Source organism: Onychostruthus taczanowskii, unplaced genomic scaffold (assembly GCF_017590055.1).
Source record: "Onychostruthus taczanowskii isolate IOZ18803 unplaced genomic scaffold, ASM1759005v1 scaffold45, whole genome shotgun sequence".
Classification (NCBI taxonomy): Eukaryota; Metazoa; Chordata; class Aves; order Passeriformes; family Passeridae; genus Onychostruthus; species Onychostruthus taczanowskii.
In genome coordinates, this window is record NW_024502014.1 from 7,466,368 (window position 1) to 7,483,081 (window position 16,714).

Consider the following 16,714-nt stretch of genomic DNA (forward strand, 5'->3'; position numbering starts at 1 on the left):
TGGAGATAACAATGCTTTATTTTTACATTTCAGCAACAGGAGAAATAATTGAAGATGAAATTATCTGCTTTGTTGTAAAGTATAAAAACATTTAATTATAAATATTTAGCTACAAAAGCGTGATTTATAAAATATAATCTGTGAAGATATATACACAGTTTAATCGTTTAGCAATTCTTTCACCTGACATTAAAGAGTAGAGGTTTTTCTATTTATTATTCCATGCTCACAGTTTAGTGCTCACAGTTTAAGAAGCAAAACAGACAAGTGAAAAGATGACTGGTGAGTTTTGTTCTGGAGAAAAAAAAAAATTAACATTTTGCCATGAATTTGGGCAAGAGCAGAGGCAGAATTTCAGCAAATCTATGTCTTGAGAGAGGTCTCTGAAGGAAGTTCCCTGCCATGACTGACAGTGTTTATATCCAGACAAGCAGTGGGCATCTCGACATTTGTGGGCAAGTTCCCCACGTTTCCAGGAAAAAATGGCTAATAGTATGTTCAGTTAAATGTGCTCACCTCCCACTCTCCAAACAGGGGTTGCTCAGTATGCTCTGCTGGTGTCCTCTGTGTGCCTCTAATGAAATCAAACAATGTCACCTTCATGATTCAGGCTATGAGTAAACTTCCAAATAGGAACACCCCAGTGTGCCATCCAATTGCACTGTCCAGCTGACAATACCCCCTAAAAACAGATACAGCTGCCTAAGCCTGGAAAAGAACAGTGAAGCTGTACAGTACACTAAATGTGATGGAATGTGAAAGAAGATAAATGGTCAGGCAACTCAGTTTTCTATTTCTCTTTTAAGAGAGCCAGCTTCTTCCCTTTGAAGTCTTGGGGAATCTCACCTCCGATGGAAGGGTTTGTTACTATGGCACTTCAGAGAAGAGAAACTGGAAGACTCTTCAACGTGCTGGGTGGCAGAAAATGCTACAGGAAATGATAGTGAATTTGATCCATGTCCCTAGTAATCATGTTTCTCTCTTCACAGTGTTTTCATGGTGCCTGTGGCACGGGGCTTTGAGGAACAAGAAAAGGGTGACAACACCCAAGAGCAGTACAAACATACAGAAGTCAAACTGTACTTTGTACACCCTGATTTACACAAGACCTCACTACTTGCCTGTAAGCAAGGAATGAATTAATACAGGATTAAGAGAAAAAGGATCTATAGGAAAGAATGAAGTAGGCAAACATGACACTCGTCAGTGCTCACCCAGGATTTTCTACCTGCTGTTTCTGCTTTAGGGTCATGTGCTCGTAACAGTTCAGAGCAAACAGCCTGGACACAGCCCCTACTATTCACATAAATGCATAGTACCTGCGAGAGTTGTGCCCTTAGGAGCTCAGGAGGATCTTCCTGAAAGGAAGGCTAGCAAAGCTATGATGAGTTTTAGGCAGGATCCAACAGTTCTGTCCAGGCAGAGCCCTGATCTGGGAAACGTACCAAGTGGTGTGCAATTTCAGAGAGCATTCTGGCTGGTTGGTTACTGGGTAAATGCAGACTTTAACTCCCTGAAAGCCGCTCGGCGGTGCTTCCTTTCCTCCTCTTCCCGCTTTCGCTCATCCTGCTCAGCTTTTATCTCTGCTTCAAACTTACTGGCTGAGGAGAGGGCTTGAGCCTTTACGAGACAGAGAGAAAATAAACAAGTGTCAAGCCTTGCATCAGAGGGAGAGCCAAAGCCCGAGCTACTCCCAGATGAGCAACACAGAACTGCTTACTGCACCTCCCAGTGCTTGCTGGGATCCTCTGCCAGGACAGCTCAAGCATTAATTACACTGCAGTGCTTGGGTATTTACACACAATACCTGTTACTTTCCTTTAACATCAACAAAAGAAAGGTCATTTACTAATAAGTCACTAAGAAGTGACCAAAACAAGGCCATCGGTACTGGGTCACATACATTATTTCTATTACCAGGCAGCAGGGCAATAGGTTGTGAGTATGCAGTGGGAGAAACTACTGCAGAGAACACTGAATCACAGCCAAATCTGAGAACATCATACTACACCATGGATAATCTGCAGATCAAAGAGACATTGTTTACTTGCTGGCTATTTTTCCAGCTTTCATCTCAGTACATCTGCTGTGCAATAGCTGTGTTAGGCTCTTGGGAAAAAACTTCTTATATAAACAAGCAGGATTATTTTCTCTCCAAGAGAGCTTTCAGAAAGGGTGCTTTGTCAGCTTCAGATAGTGTACAGCTCTTTCTGCCAACCCCAGGACCCTGCAGAATTATTTTGATTCCAAAGGTTACAGAGAAAGAGATATCTGAAATCCTACACCTCAAAACACTCCGTTCACCACTGAACTCAGAGTGTTCTGGTTGAGGGAGGTTTTGCAAAATGGGAAAACTCTGTCCCTATTGCATTGGTTTTTCAGGACACTTGTCTTTAAAAGAGGTCAGCCACCTAGTTTCAGCCACAGGGACACAGGTCAGCCAGTCAGTTCTACCAGGGTAAGACCCAGAACACAGGCTGTGAATTACATTGCTCTGGTGCGTTGACTGCGCCACAGAAAGACTCTAGCTAGAGTCCAACAAAATTTTAAAGGAAACTCAGCTATAACTGAGTAGCTGAGCTTCAGCTACAGCTGAGTTTTTTCGTATTCCTCTGTGCCATATCATACCTTAGCTTCAAAGAAGTTCTTGGCTCCTTTGACTCCCTCAATGGATACATCTATTTCCGAGAGCTTTGCAAGAGTCAAGAGGCCGCTGTCCTCCTCGAGTTCCCCAGCTGCAGCTTTATGGAAAATCAGCAGGAACTAGCAAGACAGAGAGGAAAACATTCAGCTTTTTCACTGAGGCTCAAACAACTTAAAATACAAACAGCACAATCACCTGGAGAGGGATGGAATTCACATTTCAGATCAAAGGAAACCAGGTCTATATAAACCAAGTGACAGCAAGGAGCTTGTGCTCCAGTATAGAGTCCTGTTACAGACTAAATGCAGTAGGAATCTCAGAGGAAAAGGTTTCCCAGAAATCAGAACCCTGGTAAAGCACAGTTCCTACCAAGCCTGGGCTGCTATGAGGCCAGAGGAAGGAGGCCACCTCTGCACCTGGCTAGTACAACCACTGGGCAGGCTCAGATATAGCTCTTTATGTCCCCATAAGCCCTCACGAGCCCTCCACCAGCTTCCCCAGTGTTCTAGGGACTCAGGTCACATCCCATGGCACTGACAGCAGGGCAAACACAGCTCTGGTTCACCTCAGGCTGGATGCCTCCCTCAACCAAGGCATTAGTGCAGTCCTTTTAGAGAGAACAGCAGCCCAGGTGCATGTCCCTGTGACATGGTGGCTTGAACAAGTGTCCACAGAGCAAGTTCATGTGAAGCTTCTGTCCTGCACTGTACCACGTCCATTTAACAAATCCAAAGTCACTATAACACAGTGTGTATTAGGAAGTGAATTGCAAAGGGAAACAAAAAAAAAGTTATATTTCATTCCACAAAAACATACTTTTTTGTTTTAACAGAAGGAACAAAACCTGCCTGCTTAAAAATAAAGACCTCTGCACCACCATCCACCTGCCAAAGATGTGGAAGCTCTAGGTGTACTTGCAGAGGTCCTGTAACTCCCTGCTATTCTTGGCGACCCCAGGAGGTGTCTCAGTGCTTGGAACAGTGCAGAGAGAGCAGACACAAGGACAAGCCACTCAGGTGCAAAAGGAGCACAAAGCAACAAAGCTGTGCCAACGCAGCACTTCACGCCAGGCCAGAGCTGCACATACCAGGTAGGGTTGCCCTGAAATCTCTTTGCACAGGAACATGAAGTATCTCTAGTGCTGTGCTCCTCAGACCGCCAGGCTGGGGAGTCTGATGTTTCCTACGGAGAGCCCGAGCTGTCCCAGAGGAGGGCAGCAGAGCCCCAGCATTCACACTGAGACAGCCCTGCTTCAAGCTGCTCGCAGAAGCTGGTGGGAATGCAAGAGTTTGGGTAGGCCTCCCATGAGGAAGGGTGTGGAGATGACAGCAGCGCTGGCCGCCCTCTCGAACAGGCGGCTCACCAGGCACTGCTCCATGCAACAGCCTCTTAACCTGTGAGTGCCCAGCACAGGGCAAGCAGAAAGCAGGCTGGCCCTGGCAAGGGGACTTTTCCTTCTCCAAACACGTTGTAGTTGGTTGATCCTGGCTGGATGCCAGGCTACCAAAGCCACTCTGTCACTCCCCTTCTCATCTGGATAGGAGAGAGAAAATAGAACTCATGAACTTTTGTTATAAGACCCTGGAGAGATTATTCACCAAAATACTGTCATAGGCAAAAAAGGCTCAACTTGGGGATATTAATTGAATTTGTTACTACCAAAATTAGAGCAGGATAATGAGAAGTAAAATAAATCTTAAAGACACCTTCCCCTCACCTCTCCCTCCTTGCCAGCTCTACCTGCTGTCTCCTGTGGCACAGGGAGATAGGGAATGGGGATCATGGTCAGTTCTTCACAGGTTGTCCCTATCACTGTGCAGGGAGAAGAGTCCTTCCCCTGCTCCAGCATGGGCTCCTCTATCCACAGGTCTGCAGGTCTCTGGCAGGAGCCTGCTCCAGCACGGGCTTACATCTTCCTTTCAGGCAACCACCTGCTCTGGTATGGGTATCCTCCATGGGCTGCAGCTGGATTTCTGCATCCCCATGGACCTCCATGGGCCGCAGGACAACAGCCTGTTTCACCATGGTCTGCACCACGGGCTGCAGGGGAACCTCAGCTCCAGCACCTGGATCACCTCCTGTCCCTCCCTCTCCACTGACCTAGGTGTCTGTAAAGCTGTTCCTCTCACATATTCTCTCTCTTCTCTGGCCATAATTACCTCTGCACAAGAACTTTTTAACCTTATATATGTTATCACAGAGGCATTACTATTATTCCTGACTGGCTCACCTTAGTCAATGGCAGGTCTGGCTTTGGCTTACCAGACTCAGGGGACATACTAACAGCTTCTCACAGACACCACTCCTTGTAGACCCCCTGCTATGAAAACCTGGCCATGCAAACCCAATACACACACACAAGAAACAAACCAAATACACGGTTCACTGGTTCTCACGTAAGAAAGAAATGGTTTCTTTTGGAAAGAAACCAAATCCTCCCCAAGACATCCTCTCCCTCTGCTCACATCCACTGGGCTCTCGCTAGTTCCCCTTTGCCACCACCAGGCACTGTGACACAGAGGGCCGGCAGCTAGGCTGGAATTAGTCATGCTTCCTCCTGCTCCACCCAGAAAGTCCCACTTCCTGGCACTGGAAAAGAGCAGCACAATCCTGAGGTCTGATACAGCTGTCACCTGGGGAGGGACTGGGTCATGAGTACAAGTGAGCATGAATCATCCTGAAACTAAGGGATGGCGCAGCAATCATCTAGAAGAATATAGGCTGCTGTGGCCACAAAGAGTGGGCTGAGTTAAAGGAAACTTGGGACTAAAACACTGCTTAGGGTGGACAGAGCATAATGTCAGTCCCAAGGATCCAGCAAGGTGCACTGTGGGACATCACGCTGGTTCCCACAGGAGCTCAGCAGCAATCACTCCAGCACACAGCCTGCAGCCCACCTTACCTTGAGGTATTGGTTCTTACTAACTAGAGAACAGCAGCATTCAGCTCCCACTGCCAGCCTGTGTAACACCCTTGCTGGGCCCAGGACACACCATGTGCATCTAAGTCTCAGGGAAATGTCAACAGAGAAGCAAAAGTGAATAATGTAGGTAGGTACCTTTCAAAGCTCTGCTCTCAAAGAGGACAACACGACCCACACTTTCCAACCCACCAACCTGGTAAATTGTATCTGCTCTCACATCCTTGTATGCCACAGAGCCAACATGCAAGGAAAGGACTGACAGGCAGCAGTAGTCTTGCAACAACAGCTGGCCAGAAAAGCAGCACTATGTAAGGATGTGGTTTGCACCAACCCTGGTAGCAAACACATCATGTGAGTCAACATTTCAGCTGGTGAGGGTGTAGGGGGCAGTGGGTGGATTTCTGTGGGTTCTAGCTAGCAGCTCCAATTACACATTACTATCACAGTAATTAACTCCAGTTTCCTGTGGTAATGATGGAAATAGACAGAGGTGTGAGGGTTTTTTTCCCCCACTATACCTAATATTTTTTAGTCTAAATTTCATTGCTTGAGTCACGGCAGGAGTCTTGTACAGTTAATTGTTAATGTATTGGTGGACGTTCAAAGGTCAATGGTAGAAGGCAGCTTTCCTAATAGGGCCTGTGGTTCATCAGCAGCCTGTTTGCCAGGCAACAGCTTATCTGGGATGGGAGGACACTACTCAAAGCAGTAGAAAAAGGTGATCTATTACTAGTGAAAGAGGTCCCTACCAGCTCTCTGGCCAGGTCCAAGAAGAGTATGTTCATACAGGTATGCCAGGACTTGGTATTCTCTGGATAGGCAGACAGGAGCCCTCCAGTACTACAAATGCACCCTACTGAGTTCAGACACTCATTTAAACAGGTTTCTCCTGGTATAATCTGAATGACCCGAGTCAGCTTGGTCACCCTTCACATGCTTGCTTGCCACCACCAATGAGAAGCAGAATGGGACAGGCCTATGGTTGAGGTCTCTTGACCCACCAGGAAACCTGCTTCCCTGTCAGCCCTCTGCCTGAACACAGCAGCTGGACAGGGCACACCTGCAGCAAGGCAAGAAGCATCCCACTTGTCTCCACCACAGAAAGCTTTGTGTGTCTGCCAAAGCTGCTGTATAATTTGTCCCCAGAGCTCTGCCAGTGATGCTCCCTCATTCCAACCCATGGGCCTCTCAAGCTTGTTGCATGACCATTGTTTTCCCTTCTGGCAAGACACTTCAACAGCACCAGCTGCCACACGCCACATGCCAGGGGCTGGCAGTACAGGCACCCCTGCAGGAGGCTGTGCTCCAAACAGGTGGCAGCAGAAGAGGAGCTGCTCTGCTACTCGTGCCATGCCACTGATGCTAGGACATCAAAGCATCTTTCAGGGCCTTGAGGATAAAGGCATTTCTCTTCCATGGGAAAGAGCACCTGCAGCAAGGCCAGAGGCTGCCCCCAGCTCTTCACCTGGAATGAAGGGTGGCCCAGAATGCACGTAGAGGGCTCCTCAGCCTACGCAGTGATTTGGCAATCAGAGACCTGGGGCCATGGGCATGGTGCTCTTCCTGCTCCACTGGATTCTTTGCTACTTCCAGTTCACCTCTGACCGGGCAGCAGGGAACTCAGGGACAGGTTCTCAGTTCCCATATTTGCATATCCTTTCCCCTCTCTCATAACCCAAGTCTTCGGCCTCTATCTTTTTGTGCTGCCCTCTTGCAGTGAAATAAATGCAAAAAAGCCCTTGGGCACGAAAGCAGAGGAACATGGTGATATGCCAGAGCAGAAAGATGGTGCAGCAGCTCTACAAGTGACAGTCACCCCTCATGGCCCACCCAGCCCAGCCAGTCACAGGCCTTGGCTACTCATCCTCCCTCCCAGCACTGACATGCTCTCAAACTTCCACAATGGAGAGCTTGACGTTCTGAGCCCTACCCTGGAAGAGGCATGGTGAGAGCATCATGCCTGAGAAACTAGGGAGCCCGGCTGCTTGGGGCCCACTGCAGGCATCCCACAGGACAGAAGGAAGCAGCACAGCTCTCAAAAGCTGTGCAGGACATACGCAGTGCTGCCCCTCCTATTGCTACCTAAGAGGCCGTGGGTTAATTCAGAAAGCCACAGTGTGACATTTGCTTGTGACCAAGCCAGCTATCAAAGTCAGAGGAGGAGATGATGCAACAGGAGCTTTTGGTACCTGGGTTCCCCCTTCCTCCTGAGATGATTTGGGTACCCCTGAGTACACGCAGGTCACTGCTCAAATTTCCTCTCTTCCTCTGCCTGGCAGAGGATCCTGGCCTGTCCTCCCAGCTGTCACAATACAGAGGTAACAGACAAACCTGTTTGAGCTGTGTCCCTGCTGAGCAGTACCAAACTGCTGCATCCACACATTTATTCCTTGCTGCAGCAGGGTGACCACCCCTCAGAAAACTTGCCATGGCTGGTCACTGCATGATGCAGAGAGGGTCCCAATACCAACTGGAAGAGCCTTTTGTGCCCCATGAGCTGCTCCAAGAAGAGCTCTTGCACTGCACCTGAAATGAGGCCTCAGCTGCTGTACCACAGGAGCCAAGCAATGAGACCTGGAAATTCAAGGGACATAACTCCCTCCAGCTACAACAGAGAGCTCAGTGAGCACTCCCAGCAGCTGCAACAGGGCCCAAATGTGCTTCCAAAGCAAGCAGGGAGGTTGGAGAGCTTTGGCATCAGGTACCATGACTGCCACATGGAGATGGAGGTTAGCAGTGCTCTGCACCCTTGACATCAGGGAAGCTCACCGCCTTCTCCACTGCACCCCACCACTGGAAAGACACAGAGCGGAGAGGGCTACCTACAGCCCACAGAATGCAGCCACATCCCTGTCTGTTACTGCAGCCAGCCTCACCTCACGGAAACTGAGCTTCCCATCAAAGTCTTCATCCACCTCCTTGATCATGTTCTTCAGCCCCAGGTGGGTCTGTGGGGCTCCCAGCTTTTCCATCATGAGCTTCAGCTCCATCAGGTCGATATATCCATCCCGTCCCGAGTCATACCTGCAGGGTGCAAAGGGGAAAGGGTTAACCATCATCATCCCCATACTCATCTACCCAGAAGAGGAACCATGCACATGGATAAAGTCACTGTGTGGTTCAAAGCTTAGGGGAGAGCGGAAGCTGCATGACATGGCCAGTGCTGAGATATATTAAGCTCAGAGAAGTAGCTGTCAGCTTTCAGAGCTGTCTCACCAAAGAGAGAAGTACTCAGGGGAGCTCAGACCGAACAACCCACACAGAAGGAGCACAGAGGAACTCAGCTTATCTCAGTGGGATTTCCATTTCACCCACTTGCCTGTCCAGCACAAAGCAACTTGCACGCAGCTTACACCATGCACCAATGGGTGAGGCAAAGGCATGCAGAGTCAGCTGCTGACAGGTTTCCTGCTAGTTTCAAGAACAAACAGGGAGCAGAGACCAAGGAGAACCTCTTGGCAGAAAGCAATCTTTCTCTGTAAGCAAAACTCTCCCCCTCTAACTGTTAAGATCTTTTCTCTCCAAAATGCTTTTGTACTACAACAAGCACCACTACAACAGCGGCACTTCAGGGCAGCTGTTTATTCTGTGTCCCCGGGCAAAGCAGAAAGACAGTACCAGGGGAGCACAGCAATCCTAGCCAGGGCTGTGGACTAGAGTGGGACCATGCTCCCTATGGAGCACAAAGGACTGCAAGGGCTCTCCAGAGGACAGCACCCGTGCAAGGGGAGGAGTGCTTTAGGGATGGGGAGGCAGTGAGTGATCTGCTGTGCACAGCCTGGTTCTGTGCACCAACTCCTCCCAACATCTGCTGTGGGTGTGGGTAAAGCATCCGGCCATCGAGCGGCCATCGAGCAACCAGCACTTCACACCCACCAGGGCTATCACCAGCTTTCAAAGTCCAAAAGCTGCAGGGATGGGTGCTCTGTTATCAGCCACTCAACAGCCCTCTTTCATCCTGCTCTTGACATCAAGGTTCAGCACAGAGCTAGGGCTTCACAGGAGAAGACAGGGCAGTGACTCCCAAGCTAGGCTCAGCCTTGGCATACAGCCTGCCACTGCTCCCCTGCCACCATCTCAACCCTGACAGAGTTAAATCCTTTCAACCATTCAGAAGGAAACACTAGGCACAATGCTGAAGCTTTCCAGTGGGCAGGAGCCGGTCAAATCCTCCCACCCATCATCTTTTATTGAATGTTAGTGCTCTTCCAAAGAAATGAGGCCTGCAGCCATCCCAGACAAAGATCTGCACATTGGTGGTTACCCTGGAAGAAAGCCCTTTCCAGCTGAAAAACCTCACAGCCACAGAGGAAGCTGTGGCAAAGGAAGGCACGAACAAAGCCACCAGCCCCAAACTGCGTACAGGCGTGAGTAGCACAAGGCAGAGCCGCAGCCAAGATCTCTGTCCCTGCTTTCATGAGCACAGGCACAGCATGCTTTTCCCCCAAACTAGGGTGGCCTCCATGAATTTCCAGAGTCCCACCAGCCCCACAACTATTTCTGATACTCCTTGTGGCTCTTAGCTTCCAAGAGTCCCAGGACTAAGAGACTCCCAATGACAGGGACATAACTGCCAGACTAGGCTGGCACAGAGCCCCTGTTACCAATCTGCCTGCACTCTCTATACCCAGCAAACCCATGAGCCCACCAGGCTGGACCTCCTTCTGAAAAACTAGGAAAGAAACATCCATCAGAGCAAAAACCAGGTCACAGACCTGGGATATCACAGGGAAGAAGTACAGCAGGTTCTTCACAGCTAGGAAGGTGTCAGTTAATTAAAGCACATTCACAGCATTACCCAACCCAACACTGAGATGCGCTTCTAAGACATCACAGAAGCATCGCAAGTGCAATATTTAATTGTCAATTTGCTTTTCTTTCAAGTTGGGGAAAAAGGGTACAGAGCTGTCACTGTTGGAGATGCAGTGTCTTTGATTAGACACAGCAGCAAAATGTACAATGGCAGGCACCCGGGGTTGCGAATTTTTGGGGGGCCCAGCAGGCTCACGCTGCCCTTTGGCTGGATGCAGAAGCAAAGTAATACCAAGGTCCCCTCCAAGGGCTGTTCATCTGGGATTGGGACACCGTCCAGCCCCACATGGAAGCTCTGTGTAACAGATGCAGGCAGAAGTAGGGCACAAGCCCAGCCCGTGCCTGCTGTGGTCATCTCACCCTCCTGTTATGGACACTATCTGCAGGTACGCACTGGCCCAGGGGCCAGTATGCTGCCCTGAAAGGGTTAAGCGTGGGGCACAGCTTCAGGGCTCATCCCTGCAGAGAGGCAGGACAAAGCCAGGATTGTGAGAAATGGGGTCTTGCCAACAGCGGGCCTGGCTGAGCAGCACTCTGTACCAGCCACACAATGGGTGTTGAGCATGAGTACAGCTGGTGCTGAGAAGCACCCAGAAATCAGGTTACCCTGCACTCAGGCACAGCCAGACAGAGGGGCACTGAAACCCAATGGCAGCACCTTGCAAACTGCTACATTCCCTCCCTGCCCCCTCGCCTCCTAAAACAGCAAAACTATTTTAGGACCTGGGTACAGCCACTCAGCTGCTGCACAGCCAGACTATTTAGGGAGAGACATATTTACATGGCACGAGAAACAGCACTATTCATTTCCCACCACCCACCCCCAACAGACCGCAGGCATTCAACACTGTGGGGCACAATGCAGACTGCATCTTGCTGATCAGTTGATGCTCCCAGCACACCTCAGTCCTACCAGACCCCACAGTCTGCCTTTCGAGAGATCATACAACTCCCCTGCCTGCCTTTTGGGAGCCCCTTTTCAGGGCCCTGGACTCAGACAGCCCCGGATGCCTCTCACAGGATGCCTGCAGCCTGGTGATGCACAGCCATTACCTTCACAGGCAGAGCTGGAAGAGGGCACCAGGGCAAGTTAAACACAGCCCAGCATCCAGGGGAGCCATCCCAACCTGAACTCCAGGAGAGGCACAGCAAGAGCACGCAGCACTCAGATGCCTGGTGAGCCCTGCCATCACTCATTGTCCTGCTGTGACACCAGAGCTTTGCTTCCTTCAGACTCAAAGCTCCCTGGGCCATGAGCCAAGCCTCACCTCAGTGACGTGCAGGCATTACGGAGGGGAATTGTGTCAACAAGCACAGACATCTCATGTCACAGGAAGGCCACTTCAGCAGCAGGTCAGTGCCATGGCTACAGCAGATCCCACCTGTAACAGCTGGGATGCCACAGGCAGATATGGGCACTGTGGCTGCTGCAATGAAACTTTGCCACACTGCTGCCACAGCAGTGTTCCTGGCAGCAAATGAGACACAGCAGTGGCTGCCAAAATCTGCTGCAACAAGGATGCACCCAGATTCCCATCCTGGCTCGCTTCCACCCAGACCGCAGAGCGTGCCTGGCTGCTGAGGTTCTGGGAGAGGAAAGCAGGAGACAAAATCGGAGGAAGGAGGGAATACTTGCTGAACAGACTTGCTTAAGAGCACAAAGTCTGTTACACACAATTACTGCCCAAGTACAAACATTGCACTGGTGTTCCACAGATACTGGGGGTTTACATCGCAGAAGAAAGAGGGATCAGGAAGGGAGGAAAAAGGAGATGACAAGGACTGCATCACCTGTAGTGACTCTGCAGTCACCAAAAAAAGAACAATTGAATGAGAAATTACAGATGCTGAAGGATCAAAGAGCAGTTTCTAAACATTTCTTGAGAAAAGCTGGAATGAGAACCTGCCCTCCCTGTACATGTTTGCTGCACCTTACCTTGCTTCACATACTACAGGCACCTGCACTTTGATCTGCAGTTCCTGTATGCTGCAATGGCCTAATTGAGGCTTTGAGGTAAAGCAGTTGGAATAATGGTGCTAAAGTAATAATCTCCTCTTAAATATTTCAAATCCTAAGTAGCACTTTATTCCCTCTGAGCATTGTGTTTCACCTTACATGGAGAAGGTGGTGGTAATCTCTGCTCCCTGACATCCAGTGATAGGATAAATGGGACTGGTTCAAAACTGTCTCAGAGGAGGATCAGATTAGACCTGAGGAAGCCTTTCTTTCAGCCTGAGAGGGTTGTCAAACCCTGGAACAGGCTTCCTAGAAAGGTGGTCAGTGCCCCAAGACTGTCAGTGTTTAAGAGACATTTAGACAATGCCCTTAATAACAGGGCTTAACTTTCGGTCAACTCTGAAGCAATCAGGCAATTGAACTAGAAGTGATCATTGGTGCTCCATTCCAAATGGAATAGTCTACTCTATTGCTAAGAGCTTTGGAAATAACTCTTCCATACCAGGGTGGGGACAGGAGCAGGCTCCTCAGCCACATGCAGCTTCATCCTCCGCAGCCCAGGCAGAAGGACTCTCCTGCTCTTGGAGAGACATGAGGGCAAGATGACAGTGTGCTCCACTAAGACATTCTCCAAGACACTGGGCAAGACCTACAGGCCCAGACTGAGCCCCATGGGAATAACCGCCCTGCCCACTGGAAGTCCATGGACAGCCGGTCACATACGGCACACGGCAGCTCTGGAGAGAGCAGGTCTGCTGCAGCATGTCAGACAAGGCTGGGGCACCTGGCAAAGTGGCTCCAGGAGGGCAAGGGGACATCACAGCCTCTCCCACCAGCCAGATGCAAGGCATTTATGCAATGTGTGGGCAACACATGAAATTCCCTAGATATAAAAAGCAATAGCAAGACTGGAATTTCTCCACTCCCTCGCGCCCCACAGATGAAGCTGCGGTCTGTTTTCCTCCCCCTTACATTTCTCATAAAGGTCATTCCTGCCAGGCAGAGCCTCACTGCCACACTCCCCTCTGCCATTTTCCTGGACAAAGATGGCACCAAGGGGAGCTGTGAGACTCCAGAGGCCTTGAGAGTTCACTTAGCTCAGGAAAGAGAGGCTATCATGGTTATCACAGTCCTCACATATTGTCAGAATAGGCAGCTAATTAGGTCACATTATAATTAGCCTGAGCTGCAGATTTCCCGGTTTCTGCCAAAAAATACTCATCCTGAGAGCTGCCTGCACCCAGCACTCCAGCAGATACCTGCATCCCATCTCCAGTGGAATGGGGCCAAAAGGAGAGATGCTGACAAGAGGAGGCTTGGACAAGAAAGGGGGAAAAGTGAGCCTAACTGTGGCAGCCAGAGCAAAGAGCTGTTTCTGCTCTGGAAGGATGCTCCTGGCATAGCCAGCAGCACACAGCACTGGATGGAGCACTATATTTTGGGAAGTCTCACTTTCAGATGAGTTCTTTGCTTCCACCGTGGCACTCACGGCCATCCATACCATGGGATGCCCTGACAGGCATTCAGGGTAGCTGCTATCACCAGGACATCTTTTCAGCTGGAGCACTATGACCCAGCCCACATCATGCACAGGACCACAGGTTCAAATTTAGTCTGAACTACAGATTTAGAAGTCCCACTAAACTGATAATAAACATTTCTGGATGGGAAGTTTCATGGTGGAAACCTGGCATCCAGTGGCAATGACAAGATACTAAAGGAAAAACATAAGCCTTTGAGAGAGGGATGTAAGAAAGACCCCGAGTTGTGGTGGCCAGGGCCAGCAAGCCATACAGAGAATTAAAGCGTTAATCACATTAACTCAAGCTCTGACTGACAGGAATTAAGGGGAATATTTCCTCTCCTTATGGAGCACGTGATATCAGCCAATAGTTGAGACAGGTCACTGGCAGCAGATGGACCAAAGACCAGATCCTCTGCCACTGCAAACCCCAGGTGCCTGTAACAGTGAACACCAGGACACAGTTTTCTGGCTGCCCGGCCAGGAAACAACAGGGGAGCATGCAGCCCACCTTCTCCCGCCTTTGGCATCAGCAGTTCTCACAGGGTATGCAATGCTTTCCAGCTACATTGACCAGCTGATTAGCATTCAACTGCAAAGCCTAGCTTTTCCTGCTTACAAGGCTAGTGTTTAATGAGCTCATTGTTGAAAAATTAGGCTGCAATTCAGCTCTTCCACTTGTTATTTCCCAAAACCACCGCCATTTCTTTCCTCTTCCCTCTTGAGGCAGTGCCACTGCCCAGTCCAGGCTCTCACACACAGCTTTCAGGCCTTGCCTGCATTGTTTGTCCTCCAGTCCTCACAGCACCCCGTCTCAGCATTCCATAGAGTGGGATCCTCTTTAAGCACAGTGAAAGGGGACACAGGAGAGAGTGGAGCAGCAGTCCCGCCTGGACCACCTCACTTCCTGCACCAGCTGCCAACACAACACTGCCTGTGCAACAAAGAACTCCAAACTCCAGTAAGCTCACAAAAGCCCATCGCCTGGTCTCCTGTGGCAACAGCCTGGCTGGGACAGGCAACAGCCCGCAGTGCTGGGAGCTGACAGCATTCAACCAGCTCTTGATCTCCTCACAACAATCCAGGGTGCCCCAGGCAGCTTTCAGCTAGGAGAACAATGACCTAACAAGTTACAAATCTCACTTCAGTCACCTCCATAAGGGGAAGTACATCTTCACACCTTGCTCTGTAGTCCTCCCGTCTCCTGCCTGGCAGCAGCAGCTCCCTCCCAGTCTGGTAGCCTGCTGTGGGGCTAGGACACTGGTCCCCAGGGGCCCACGGGTCTGTGGTGCTGGAGGGAAAACGCAGTGCAGACAAAGGCACCCAGACACAGCCTAACTGCAGGAGCCAGGACAGGGTCTGGAGGAGAGAAAAGGGCAGGACCATGGTCCCAGGGAGGGCCAAGCCTTTCTGCTTACAGAAGGAGCTCTCCCTGTTGCTAGCAGCAGCTTTACTTTAACACAAACCTTCCTGCTGGAAGGGGAATCCCATCCCAGCCCCCACGAAGGGGGTAGCAAGAGGAAGCTGTGCTCAACCTTTGCTTGGGTGCACGGGAAGGAGCACCAAGCCCGGCAGACAGGACTTTGCGTGGAGCTAGGACACTGCCAGGCAGAGCCAGCAGGACTGCTAGGGGTGCTAAGGGTCGCAGTTGTTTCTGGTAAACATCCAGCGGCTCTGCCGGGCCCCAGGAGACAGATCCACCTGGTATCCCAAGGTGTGGGGCAGAAGACTGCCTGTGCTCTCCCCCCGTCCTACCCAGAGCGTCCCGCAAAGCCACAGCTCCTGGGCGCCACCAGAAACAGCCGCGTTCCCAATCCCAGGCAGAGCAGAGGCAATGAGTTAAACGCAGGGCTGAGCCCCAGGCAAACTCTACGAGCCCCCCCGGCAAAGCACAGGGACAATCTGGGGATCAGATGGCGCTGCGAACGCGCCGCGGCTTCCTCCAGCCCGACCGCAAAACCGCGGAGAAATGCGAGCGTGCCGCCGAGAGCGGGCAGCCCTTCTCCAGATGTACCCCCGGGGGCCGGCGCCGGGAGGGGCTGCGGGGGAAGCAGAGCTCCAGCCCCGGAGCCCACGGGCCGGGCAGCGAGCCCCCCGCCCCTCTCCCGCCCCACTCACAGGCGGAACATGCGCTCCATATCCTTGATCTGCCGGCGGCTGAACTCCTTGAACTCGGTGTAGGGGTTGAAGACGGCGGCCCGCCGGGGCTGCGCCGCGCCCTCGTTTATGTCCTGCCGCCGGCACAGCTTAGCGCTCAGCTCTGCGCCCGCACTGGCCGTCAAGCAGCTCCGCTCTTCCACCTCCTCGGCCGCCGCCGCGCCCTTGACCGCCTCTGCCTCGCCCTCAGCCGCTGCCCCGCTCTCCTCCAGCTGCAGCCGCCGCTGCAGCTTCTGCGCCAGCTCCTGCGAGGCCATGGCCCGGCGCTCCCGCCGGCGAGCCGCACTGCTGCCCGCCTCAGCCCGGCTCTACTCCGGCCAAGACCGCCCGCCCCGGTGCGCAACTTTATTCCCTCTCTTGGAGGGAGCGGGGCGGGACGGGGCGGAGGGAGGCTGGGACGGGGCGGGCACTTAAGGAGGCGCGGCAGGACAGGGGGAAAGGCGGGAGGAAGGGGGGCCGAGGCAAAGGCAAAGGCAAAGGGGGGGGGGGGAGCCGTGGGGATTTTTGCCACTGCATGTGGAGATCCTCCGCTCTTGTGGTGCGCCAGTGTCCCCCAGGCTGATCTCTGACATGTATGCTCTCCCACACAGCAGCCACCCCCATATAGATGACCCACACAGGCTGTCTCCCCACATCCTCATGCAGGGAACCCCTCACTCCATGGTCACTCTCCGACGCATCCCTTAACCGATAGGGTCC

The 16,714-nt window shown here is 51.4% G+C and overlaps 1 protein-coding gene across 1 annotated transcript; it reads right to left on the bottom strand.

Moving 5' to 3' along the window:
- On the bottom strand, window positions 1-16,340 carry EFHD1 (EF-hand domain family member D1). Its single transcript, XM_041414481.1, has 4 exons — window positions 15,977-16,340; window positions 8,444-8,591; window positions 2,629-2,763; window positions 1-1,620 (listed from the first exon to the last, which is right to left on the bottom strand). Exons 1-4 carry the CDS (start codon window positions 16,270-16,272, stop codon window positions 1,486-1,488), a joined length of 714 nt encoding a protein of 237 aa, XP_041270415.1. The 5' UTR covers window positions 16,273-16,340; the 3' UTR covers window positions 1-1,485.
- Between the last annotated feature and the right edge of the window lie 374 nt (window positions 16,341-16,714).

Coding starts and splice junctions, on each gene's coding strand:
- EFHD1 (XM_041414481.1), bottom strand. CDS start 16,272: ATGGCCTCGCAGGAGCTGGCGCAGAAGCTGCAGCGGCGGCTGCAGCTG. Junction 8,592..15,976: donor ATGGAGCGCATGTTCCGCCT/GTGAGTGGGGCG, acceptor TGCACCCTGCAG/GTATGACTCGGGACGGGATG. Junction 1,621..2,628: donor AGAACTTCTTTGAAGCTAAG/GTATGATATGGC, acceptor TGTCTCGTAAAG/GCTCAAGCCCTCTCCTCAGC.